General features: G+C 42.7%; 1 protein-coding gene across 2 annotated transcripts in view; it reads left to right on the top strand.

Moving 5' to 3' along the window:
* The window catches only part of olfm2a (olfactomedin 2a), a 190047-nt gene extending 182309 nt beyond the window's left edge, over window positions 1-7738 (top strand). For both annotated transcript variants that reach the window (XM_034190002.1, XM_034190001.1), the window contains exons 5-6: window positions 3737-3843; window positions 6991-7738. In XM_034190002.1, coding sequence (XP_034045893.1) covers window positions 3737-3843; window positions 6991-7665 — 782 coding nt within the window. In that variant the 3' untranslated portion in view covers window positions 7666-7738. The remainder of the gene's footprint in view (window positions 1-3736; window positions 3844-6990) is intronic.
* Window positions 7739-12502: the final 4764 nt, after the last annotated feature.

Raw genomic sequence — 12502 nt, 5'->3', positions numbered from 1 at the left:
TGCGTGCCTTTTCAAATCATGTTGATTCAACTGAATTTATCTCAGGTAACAGGATGCACCTGAGCTGAGTTTATTTTGAATAAAATTGCAAAAATCTAATATATATATATATATATTTTTTTTTTTCACATTATCATTATGGGGTATTGTGTGTAGAATTTTGAGGAAAAAATGTTTTCTTTCATTTTGGAATAAGGCTGTAACATAGAATGTGGAAAAAGTAAAGGGCTGTGAATACTTTTTAGATGCAGGATATAAGCACATCTTGATCATTTTGTTTTCGGGCTCACTACAGAGGCAAAACTCAATAAATGTTGCTGTATAAATACAGTACAGTACATGGATACTGTATGTATGGAAGACTTACAAAATATGAAGACTTAACAAAACATTGAATTTTGGCCAGAAAGCTTAAACCTTCCCTCTAGCCAAGTACCATATGTCTATATTGTGACAGACATCAGGCTAGGGTTCAGCACAAATCTATTAACTAGTAATAATAATAATAATAATAATAATAACATTATTCCTGAAGTGTTTTCAGATCATTCAAAGTCCCATACAAATTTAGATCTGTTAAAGGCTTAAAACCATAAAGCAACACACAACATAGAAAGGCACATTTATAATACAAATTGTTTGTAAAAAAAATTTAAAGATAAATAAGACTATAAAATTACAAATGATAACACAAAACCCATTAATCACTATCCTCAGAGATTATATACCATAGAGAAAAACTAATCCATGAGTCTGGCTGTAAACATTTCAACAGGTAAACTGTTCCACTAAGTTTGTGCACAATATGAGAAGGCTCTACTGTTACTGCAATCACTGGGCACAGGCTGGCACACAAGGCTTCAGTAACTCAGCCGAATAAGTGGGGACACAGCCACTCAGTATGTTGTAGGTCAAAAAAAGAACTGAAATATACTCTCACATGAACGGGTAACACTGGGTTAATACAATCCAATTGAAAATACCATATTTTGCTATTAAAACCCAACCCTACATTTCTCACCTGCAAGGCTCAAATTCTGTCACCAGTAACCAGCAATGACATACATCACTAATGGTTTATCAAACGGGTTGGTAAGGTTAGACCTTATTCATGTGAAGCATTTTGATGCAGCTTTGCTGTCACTTTCTGCTATACAAATAAATTGAATACCATCGCCAAAATTTTAGTTTTGGCAGGACAATACTTTCCAGGTTATTTTTTCTTTTCTACATATGCGTATCATTTTTCATTTTTTGTAGAAGATGTCTTCAAATAGAAATATCACAAAAGAAAATCATAAAACTATCCCTAGTGGAACTCCAAGTAGATAACACCTGGTTGTGTACATCTAATGTGTGTGTACTAAGGGTGCAATGGATCACAAAACCCACAATTTGGATTGGATTATGGATTTTGTCATGAATCTGATCACTTTTCAGATCAGAAAAAAAGTCCTAAAATGAAAACAAGGAACATCTGCCAACAGCCCAGAATGAAAACAAGGTGTCTAATGTTGAAATAATATTTTCAAAGAAAATAGAAAGCATTCTCATGATTTGCTGAAGTGTCAGGCACAGCTCACCATGCTTCATCTAATTACAGCGTCCTGACCATGCCAAGTCCTCCCAAGCCAGTACACCACTCAACATAAATCAGGAAAAATCTATTTTTTTTTCTATTTTTTGCTCACACTCCTTCTTAACCCTTGATATTCTGGATGTGGTTCTTTTTGCATTTGAACTTCAGTGTGTCGAGCCTGCATCGGCCTGCATTGAGCTGAGTGCAAAGCGTCAGAGGTTGGCTGCTTTAAACACATTCCGTTCAGCACAGTTGCTTTTATTTCATAGTAACTCTGCATCAACGGTTAATCATTACTTTAAAAACAAATCACTGTAACAAATCTGTATTTCACATTATTATTTAAGGTTTGCAATAAATCTGCAGTTTATATGTGCGCTGAACCGTGTTGTGTTACTCCACTAGTGTGTAAACGACATGCTAATACAACCCCTGGCAAAAATTATGGAATCACCGGCCTCGGAGGATGTTCATTCAGTTGTTTAATTTTGTAGAAAAAAGCAGATCACAGACATGACACAAAACTAAAGTCATTTCAAATGGCAACTTTCTGGCTTTAAGAAACATTATAAGAAATCAGGAAAAATAATTGTGGCAGTCAGTAACGGTTACTTTTTTAGACCAAGCAGAGGGAAAAAAATATGGAATCACTCAATTCTGAGGAATAAATTATGGAATCACCCTGTAAATTTTCATCCCCAAAACTAACACCTGCATCAAATCAGATCTGCTCATTAGTCTACATCTAAAAAGGAGTGATCACACATTGGAGAGCTGTTGCACCAAGTGGACTGACATGAATCATGGCTCCAACACGAGAGATGTCACTTGAAACAAAGGAGAGGATTATCAAACTCTTAAAAGAGGGTAAATCATCACGCAATGTTGCAAAAGATGTTGGTTGTTCACAGTCAGCTGTGTCTAAACTCTGAACCAAATACAAACAACATGGGAAGGTTGTTAAAGGCAAACATACTGGTAGACCAAGGAAGACATCAAAGCGTCAAGACAGAAAACTTAAAGCAATATGTCTCAAAAATTGAAAATGCACAACAAAACAAATGAGGAATGAATGGGAGGAAACTGGAGTCAACGTCTGTGACCGAACTGTAAGAAACCGCCTAAAGGAAATGGGATTTACATACAGAAAAGCTAAACGAAAGCCATCATTAAAACCTAAACAGAAAAAAACAATGTTACAATGGGCTAAGGAAAAGCAATCGTGGACTGTGGATGACTGGATGAAAGTCATATTCAGTGATGAATCTCGAATCTGCATTGGGCAAGGTGATGATGCTGGAACTTTTGTTTGGTGCCGTTCCAATGAGATTTATAAAGATGACTGCCTGAAGAGAACATGTAAATTTCCACAGTCATTGATGATATGGGGCTGCATATCAGGTAAAGGCACTGGGGAGATGGCTGTCATTACATCATCAATAAATGCACAAGTTTACGTTGATACTTTGGACACTTTTCTTATCCCATCAATTGAAAGGATGTTTGGGGATGATGAAATCATTTTTCAAGATGATAATGCATCTTGCCATAGAGCAATAACTGTGAAAACATTCCTTGCAAAAAGACACATAGGTTTCAATGTCATGGCCTGCAAATAGTCCGGATCTTAATCCAATTGAAAATCTTTGGTGGAAGTTGAAGAAAATGGTCCATGACAAGGCTCCAACCTGCAAAGCTGATCTGGCAACAGCAATCAGAGAAAGTTGGAGCCAGATTGATGAAGAGTACTGTTTGTCACTCATTAAGTCCATGCCTCAGAGACTGCAAGCTGTTATAAAAGCCAGAGGTGGTGCAACAAAATACTAGTGATGTGTTGGAGCGTTCTTTTGTTTTTCATGATTCCATAATTTTTTTCCTCAGAATTGAGTGATTCCATATTTTTTTCCCTCTGGTTGGTCTAAAAAAGTAACCATTACTGACTGCCACAATTTGTTTTCCTGATTTCTTATAGTGTTTCTTAAAGCCAGAAAGTTGCCATTTGAAATGACTTTAGTTTTGTGTCATGTCTGTGATCTGTTTTTTTTCCTACAAAATTAAACAACTGAATGAACATCCTCCGAGGCCGGTGATTCCATAATTTTTGCCAGGGGTTGTATTATCTCCAAATATCCATTTTTTTTCTTCTTTGATCACCAGGCTGTGGGAAGCTCACTGGTGTCAGCAATCCCATTACGGTGCGTGCATCGGGGTCAAGGTTTGGCTCCTGGATGACAGATACCATGATCCCCAGCTCGGACAACAGAGTGAGTTTGTCTGTTCCACTTTGACAAACGGCCACTTACTTTATAGCTCCGCCCATTTAACAAATCAACCAGCAATCTTGACTGCAGCAAACTATGATGCTAAGTGATTGATTGACTCCTTTGCCTGAATCAGAGTCCTTGTTAGCTCTTGAGACAGGGATGGAGAGATGAGTCACTGATGGATAGGATCCCTTTTCCTCCCCCGTCTCCTCCTGTCAATGCTACTCCTGCTGATTAATCACTTCATCACTGAAGAATGAGTTGTTTGGGATGAGGTTTTCTAAATCACCTAGATAATTACCAGCAGTGTATCAAGATGCTCTTGACACAGATGATATAGGAATAGCTACAGCTGATGAGAGAAGACATTTGGATTTATATGGACAGATGTGGGAACGCTACAACGAGAAAGCAAAACAAGGGGAATGGCAGGACGTATGTTAGGATGGGATGGAGCTGTGAGAAAGGGAAGAATGGAAACTCATTCACTCATCTTCAACTGCTTACTCCAATTAAGGGTCACGAGGGGCTGGAGCGTATCCCAGCAGGCATAGGGCATGAGGGGGGATACACCCTGGACAGGACGCCAGTCTGTCAAAGGGCCACACAGACAAAAAAACAAACATTCACATCCCCACACATGCCTACGGGCAATTTAGTTTCCAATCCACCTAACCTGCGTGTCTTTGGATGTGGGAGGAAGCCAGAGCACCTGCAGAGAACCCACGCAAACATGGGGAGAACATGCAAACTCTACACAGAAAGGCTACAGGTGGGACTTGATCCCATGACCTTCTTGCTGTGAGGCAACGGTGCTAACCACTAAGCCACCGTGCTGCTGGAAGAATAGAAACTGATAAACACAGAAGGTGTGAATAAAGAGGACTTTAGCTCCTTAAATCACACCCAAATCCATAAATATTGCCAACAGAAGAGAGCACATTTTTATGTGGCTTGAGTTTAATCAGCTTGTGGACATCACATTGGACTCTCGGCTAATCAAACCCATATCACCCACACTGCATTAACACCTTCACCAGTCATGATCAGCATATTCTGAAAAAAGGTCCTGTGACTGACCACAGTCTGAAGATCTATTGGGTTGACTTTGGATGTCGCCATCTTCACCATCCATCATAATTAGCAGAACTGGTCACCTTCTATCTCCTGGGTAAAGAGGTGGCATATCAGTAAAACCAGTGACCTGAAGCCCAAGCACTTTCACCAATCTTGAAGTTACCTAGCTAGCCAACAAGTCTTAAACTGGGTTCATTTCTAATTGCTGCGTTCACACCGGGCGCGATCAGATGCTACAAATCCGCGTGGGTCGCCAGGCGACGGACATAAGTCCTGCTCACAGGCTGCTACCAGATACAGGACATGTTCACATCTTCAGTCAAACTCCAGACATCTCCACGTCACTACATATTCAGTCCCTGATTGGTCATCGCGGCGCGACGAGATGAAAAAGTTCAGATTTTTGAACTTGGGGAGGAGGGCAACGCGACGTGACGCGACGCAATATCATGCCACAAACGCGCAAAACACTCAAAATCGCTTCACTCGCATAGCTTCACTCGCATCCATCGCGTCGCGCTGCGCGGTTTGGCGCCAAAACGCGTCCTTACATAGGGATTACATGGCAACCTGTGGCTGCAGTCGCTCGCGTCGCGCCCAGTGTGAACGCAGCTTAAGTCCATACATGTCAGAAAGGGCATCTGGTGTCAAACGTGTCCTAAATCCCGATGTAGAGATGTACTAGTATATCTGCTGTGGTGACCCTGAACAACCCGGGAGCAGCCGAAAAGACAAACAACTATCAGTGTTCCTAATGTTACCTAGCAGTTGATAGCTGCTAACTGGTGCTAACATACAAATTAAAAAATACTAAAATTCTACTCACCAAAAACACTGCAGCACAAATTTCTTATCGTATCATATCACATTTACATTAAAGTGCTTAGAAAGGAGCTTCCAGCCTGTTAGCAGGCAGCTGTTAGCAGCCTGTTAGCTGCTGGATGGTACCCGTCAATCAAATTGACCACACCTCAAATATGCTTAAAAAAAATTCACCTCTGTGCAGTCATCATGGAGGGGGAAACTAGTTACAGATACCAACCTCAGTTTTTGAACTATTCTGTAAACATGTTTATGTCCCTGTAAAGTGGAACAGTTTAACATGGAGGTCTATGGAATGATTCATTTTTGGAGCCAGTCTCAGTCATTCGAGGAACTGTATTTTTTGGCACTTCCAAATTAGCTTAATATTTTAGTCAACAAAAATTGCTGACTAGAAGACAAAGATATATTTAAGTCCCTTCAGCTGCTCCCTTGTTTACACTCTGGGTTGCCACAGCAGGTCCGAGGTGGATCTGCATGTTGAACTGGCAAAAGTTTTACACCGGATACCCTTCTTGACACAGCTCTACATTACACGGAGAAATGTGAGGGGTGGAGTTTGAACCAGGAACCTTCCGCACTGAAACCAAGCACATTAACCACTTGGTCACCATCCCTGCTCAAGACAGACAATCATTGTGTGAAAGCTTCAAATTGGCTCCGCACAAATGACTTAATTCTTAATGTAAAGTATTCTGTCTCTCTATATTTCAGACCACCATCTCCTTTTATATCCTACCTCTACCTCAAGAAGGATATCTTGTTGAAAAAAACTGTTTATTCTATACCTAGAAAAGAGGAAGAATGTAAGCCATATTATCACCTAGCTCTACTTGATTTGTTAAGGACAACATAAATATCTTAGGTAACAGCAGTTTAAGTAAATCAATTAAGAGCTGAACCATGTCTCGGCGGAAGCATTGAGGAAATGAGATTGGGAAATGCAGCCAGAGAGGGGCCATGTCAGTGGGCCAATCCACTGAGAGTGCTTGAGGAAATAGATCGAGCTGCTAAATGCATTGATTTTCTGTATATGTGTACTGGAAAGGGCAGTGAACTCAAGCAGTGGTGGACTGCAAGGCATGGGCAACATCTTCAATCCCACATGTAGGAAAAATCAATAGTTAGCAAAAGATTGCCCACATTCACACGTGCTTATGTCGCTCAGTGTATTGCTAATGGCTGTAAAGAAACACTTCTTTCCGCACTTGTGCAGCCTATAACCTTTGTTCATTATTGTCATCTCAGGTGTGGTCTATGGATGGCTACTTCAAAGGACGGCGTGTTCTGGAATACCGCACTATGAGTGACTTCATGAAAGGTCAAAATTTTGTGCAGCACTTGCTGCCTCAACCCTGGGCAGGCACTGGCCACGTGGTGTACAACGGCTCACTGTACTATAACAAGTACCAGAGCAACATCATCATCAAGTACCACTTCCGTTCCCGAAGTGTACTGGTGCAGCGCAGCCTAAGTGGGGCCGGCTATAATAACACTTTTCCGTACTCCTGGGGTGGCTCCTCTGACATCGACCTGATGGCAGATGAGAATGGACTCTGGGCCGTTTACACCACCATCCCCAATGCTGGGAACATCGTCATCAGCCGCTTAGAGCCCCAGAGTCTGGAGGTCTTGCAGACGTGGGATACAGGCTTCCCCAAGCGCAGCGCAGGAGAGTCCTTCATGATCTGTGGCACTCTGTATGTCACCAACTCCCACCAAGCTGGCGCCAAGATCTACTTTGCCTATTACACCAACACATCTACCTATGAGTACACAGACATCCCCTTCCACAATCAGTATTCTCACATCTCCATGATGGACTATAACCCCAGGGAGAGGGTCCTGTACACCTGGAATAATGGACACCAGGTGCTCTACAATGTCACACTGTTCCAGGTCATTAAGACTTCTGGGGACTGAGCGTTGTCAGACTTACCGACACAAATAATGCTGTGATCAATGTTCGGTGAGGGACAAAGGAGCTGTGTGGAGGTGGGTTCAGATTGTGGGAGGTGGTGGGGGTTTCACAGTATGGGCATAGGCTGGAAATTTTTTTAAAGGAATTTCAATCTTCATGGAGTACTATTATACAGTCTGAAAAGAAACAACACTCCGACAGCAAGGTCGGTGAAAATACAAGGACTGAGTTCTTCTTTTACTTTTTCTTTCTGTGATGAGTCAGCATGGTTCTTTTTATTTGTGATGAGAAATAAATATTAAACTTTACAATTTATAATATTGTGTGCCATTGCCTCATTTCATATGTACACTCACTATTAGCAGAGTGGCAATAAAACGAAGGTTGTGAAAGCAGGATAGTAAATTCTCAAGTAGGTACACTTTAAAATCAACGAATGTACCAAAGTGTTTGAAAACCTCAACTTTTTTTAGTTGTTGTGGCTTCTGAGCCGTATGAAATTAAGTACTAACAAAACAACAGCAAAATGATAACCTGTATATGTAAATCAATTAAACACTCAAACAAGAGATCTAAACTGTAGCACTAGTAACCCCATCAACTTGGCACTTTAGAGTCTAGGTCCTGGTATTTGTGCACTCGCTGATGTTGGAACCCTCTCTGATAAGACCTATGAAAAGTAGGTGAAGGTCATTGCCCTCTGAACTCAAGCAAGAGGTTAAGAGATCAACTCAGATCTTATATGTCTTCGGCCATCTTTTCTTTTGCTAGCAGTAGGCTTTGGCAAATATAGTTAAAGGCGTAGTTTTGCATATGAAGAAATGTTTGAGAGTTATTGCCTACTTTTTCCCAATCTACCCTATTTCACTTTGTCTCTCAAACCCATCAATGTCTGGAGATAATTTCCTGAATTACACTCAACAAAAATATAAACGCAACACTTTTGGTTTCAAATATTGTTCACAAACCAGTCTAAATCTGTGATAGTGAGCACTTCTCCTTTGCTGAGATAATCCATCCCACCTCACAGGTGTGTCATATCAAGATGCTGATTAGACACCATGATTAGTGCACAGGTGTGCCTTAGACTGTCCACAATAAAAGGCCACTCTGAAAGGTGCAGTTTTGTTTTATTGGGGGGGGATAGCAGTCAGTATCTGGTGTGACCACCATTTGCCTCATGCAGTGCAACACATCTCCTTCGCATACAGTTGATCAGGTTGTCAATTGTGGCCTGTGGAATGTTGGTCCACTCCTCTTCAATGGCTGTGCAAAGTTGCTGGATATTGGCAGGAACTGGTACACGCTGTCATATACGCCGGTCCAGAGCATCCCAAACATGCTCAATGGGTGACATTTCCGGTGAGTATGCCGGCCATGCAAGAACTGGGACATTTTCAGCTTCCAAGAATTGTGTACAGATCTTTGCAACATGGGGCCGTGCATTATCCATCACCATGGGCCACTCGATCCACAACATTGACATCAGAAAACCGCTCACCCACACGACACCACACACACTGTCTGCCATCTGCCCTGGACAGTGTGAACCGGGATTCATCTGTGAAGAGAACACCTCTCCAACGTGCCAAACGCCAGCAAATGTGAGCATTTGCCCACTCAAGTCGGTTATGACGACGAACTGGAGTCAGGTCGAGACCCCGATGAGGATGACGAGCATGCAGATGAGCTTCCCTGAGACGGTTTCTGACAGTTTGTGCAGAAATTCTTTGGTTATGCAAACCGATTGTTTCAGCAGCTGTCCAAGTGGCTGGTCTCAGACGATCTTGGAGGTGAACATGCTGGATGTGGAGGTCCTGGGCTGGTGTGGTTACACGTGGTCTGCGGTTGTGAGGCTGGTTGGATGTACTGCCAAATTCTCTGAAATGCCTTTGGAGACGGCTTATGGTAGATAAATGAACATTCAATACATGAGCAACAGCTCTGGTTGACATTCCTGCTGTCAGCATGCCAATTGCACGCTCCCTCAAATCTTGCGACATCTGTGGCATTGTGCTGTGTGATAAAACTGCACCTTTCAGAGTGGCCTTTTATTGTGGACAGTCTAAGGCACACCTGTGCACTAATCATGGTGTGTAATCAGCATCTTGATATGGCACACCTGTGAGGTGGGATGGATTATCTCAGCAAAGAAGTGCTCACTATCACAGATTTAGACTGGTTTGTGAACAATATTTGAGGGAAATGGTGATATGTGTATGTGGAAAAAGTTTTAGATCTTTTGAGTTCATCGCATACAAAATGGGAGCAAAACCAAAAGTGTTGCATTTATATTTTTGTTGAGTGTAGATGCCAACAGTAAATTTAGTCTTACTTATGTTATGAGCTGGTTCTTTCCCTTTGACCAATTTGCAAAGACGGATGGAGTTTCTGCTGATTTTGTAAATGATCAATTAAAATTCTACGACTTAATTTAATTTTATTCTTCTGCATTCAAAGCCATTGTTTTAAAAAAGATGCTGGGAACAGTATGGCTTTGTGCTTTTGTGACCATTTTAATTACCATATAATCCGTGTTCCTTTCCCAAAGCTAGAAAAAAAAAAAAAAAAACAGAAAAAGTATGAAAGACTATTGCTTTCATTTTGCAAGACTCATTCTCAATAAGATTCACTGGTAGGTGCTCGCTGTTCAGTGGCTTCAAACAAGATCAGCACAAAGGACTTATGTACTGATGGACCAAACTCTTCCAGTCATTGTGGAGCGCAGGCGTGGTCCCCCAACAGTTGAAGGATGCTAGTATCGTCCACATCTACAAGAGAAAAGGCAACCGCCAGCAGTGTGACAACCATAGAGGCATCTCCCTTCCGTCTATCACAGGGAAACTTCTGGCTCGCATTCTGCTCAACCGTCTATTACAACACCTTGAGCAGGGTCTCCTCTCAGAAAGTCAGTGTGGATTCCGTGCCAAACGTGGAACTGTGGAAATGATATTCACTGTGCGCCAACTTCAGGAGATGTGCCAGGAGCAACACAGCGACCTCTTTGTGACCTTCGTCGATCTGACGAAGGCCTTCGATATGGTTAGCAGAGAAGGCTTGTGGAAAATCATGGAGAAGTTTGGCTGCCCCAGCAAGTTCATCACAATCGTGTGACAGTTTCATGACGGCATGATGGTCAAAGTTCTGGACGATGGAGACGAGTCAGCAGCCTTCCTAGTCACCAACGGCGTAAAACAGGGCTGTGTTCTTGCCCCTACACTGTTCAGCATGGTTTTCTCCGCCATGCTGACTGACGCTTTCCAAGACTTCCAGGATGACATTAACCTCAGATATAGGTCTGACAGTGGGCTGTGTAACCTCAGGCACCTCCGGGCTGTCACCAAGGTGACAGAGACCGTCATCAGAGACCTACAGTTTGCGGATGACTGTGCGCTCAATGCAGTTACAGAACAGAAGATGCAGTAGGTAATGGACTACACGAGAGCATGCGACAACTTCAGTCTCACCGTCAGCACCAACAAGACCGAATCAACAACAGGGTTACTAAGGCCAGCGCCACCTTCGGGAGGCCCCGTGAGAATGTTTGGGAATGGAGAGGTCTCAGCCTTACCACCAAACTGAAGGTCTACTGTGCAGTGGTTCTAACTACTCTTCTCTACACCAGTGAGACCTGGTTTGTCTACAGCAGGCATGCCAAACAGCTCAACCATTTCCACATGAGCTACCTCTGTCGCCTCCGCCACATCAAGTGGCAGGACAGAATCCCAGACACAGAGGTCCTTGAGCGAGCTGGCCTCCCCAGCATCTACACCCTCCTGCAGAAGACACAAGTCAGATGGACTGGCCATGTCATCAGAATGCCAGACAGTCGACTGCCAAAACAGCTGCTTTATGGAGAACTGTGCCAGGGCAAGCATTCCATCAGGGGACAGAAGAAATGCTTCAAAGACTGTCTCAAAGCATCCCTCAAAAATTTGGGCTTTGAGCTCACTTCCTGGAGGTACTTGCCCTCGACCATCCACAATGGTGCAGCAAGATCACCAGTGGCGCCCGTACAGCAGAGACCAGATGGATCGCAGATGCTCAAAGTGATCCACACGCAAGGCCCAAGCCATCTCCACCTTCACTGCAGTACCCAACCATGTGTGTCCCACATGTGGGCGAGCCCAGATCAGCCTCGTCAGCCACATCCGGACGCACCGTTAACGTTCATCCGTCAAATCTTTTTTTGTCTTCTTCCTCAGTGGAGCCTTGGTTATCTTCGACCCCGAAGCAATACCTTTATGCTGCATTTACACATCTGCAGGATCCATTACAAATGTCATGTTTTCATCATTGGTGGGACATTCCTGACATTCTTAAATGCTTGTTCACACATAACACGATGTTAGGCAAAAGACACAGAAGCCGGAAGAAAATCCACAAACAAAAAATGAAAAGGGGAACTGCGAAACATTCCACCTGCTGTCAGGAGGGATGCATGGTTGGACAGGCGTGCACAATAGCATTTGTGCACACTTGTGTTCACGCACATGAACACAGTGCGAACATGTGGCAGAGCAAAAAACTTAAAAAAAAAAAAAAAAAACACCACAATTTACACTGTTATAAAGAGAAGACTTAGACACCACCTAGTTGTACACCAGGAAGTAATGAAATGATGTGGATTGCTGTTCTTCCTTTTATGTTTTACATGAATTACCTGATGCGCCCCTCTCATGAAGACAGCCAGTCTCTCGTCTCATGAATTGTCGGCTCCCATGTCATGAACACATCAGCCAGCATGGCATGTCCAACGTGCAGTGATCTGCTGATGGCCACGTTGAAAATGTGATATGTGTTTTAATTATTACAATATGGGGAAATCCTGCAGTGACA

This window comes from Thalassophryne amazonica, chromosome 16 (assembly GCF_902500255.1).
Source record: "Thalassophryne amazonica chromosome 16, fThaAma1.1, whole genome shotgun sequence".
Lineage (NCBI taxonomy): Eukaryota > Metazoa > Chordata > Actinopteri > Batrachoidiformes > Batrachoididae > Thalassophryne > Thalassophryne amazonica.
The sequence above is the reverse complement of the archived record's forward strand: the minus strand, read 5'-3'. Positions and strand labels throughout refer to the sequence as shown.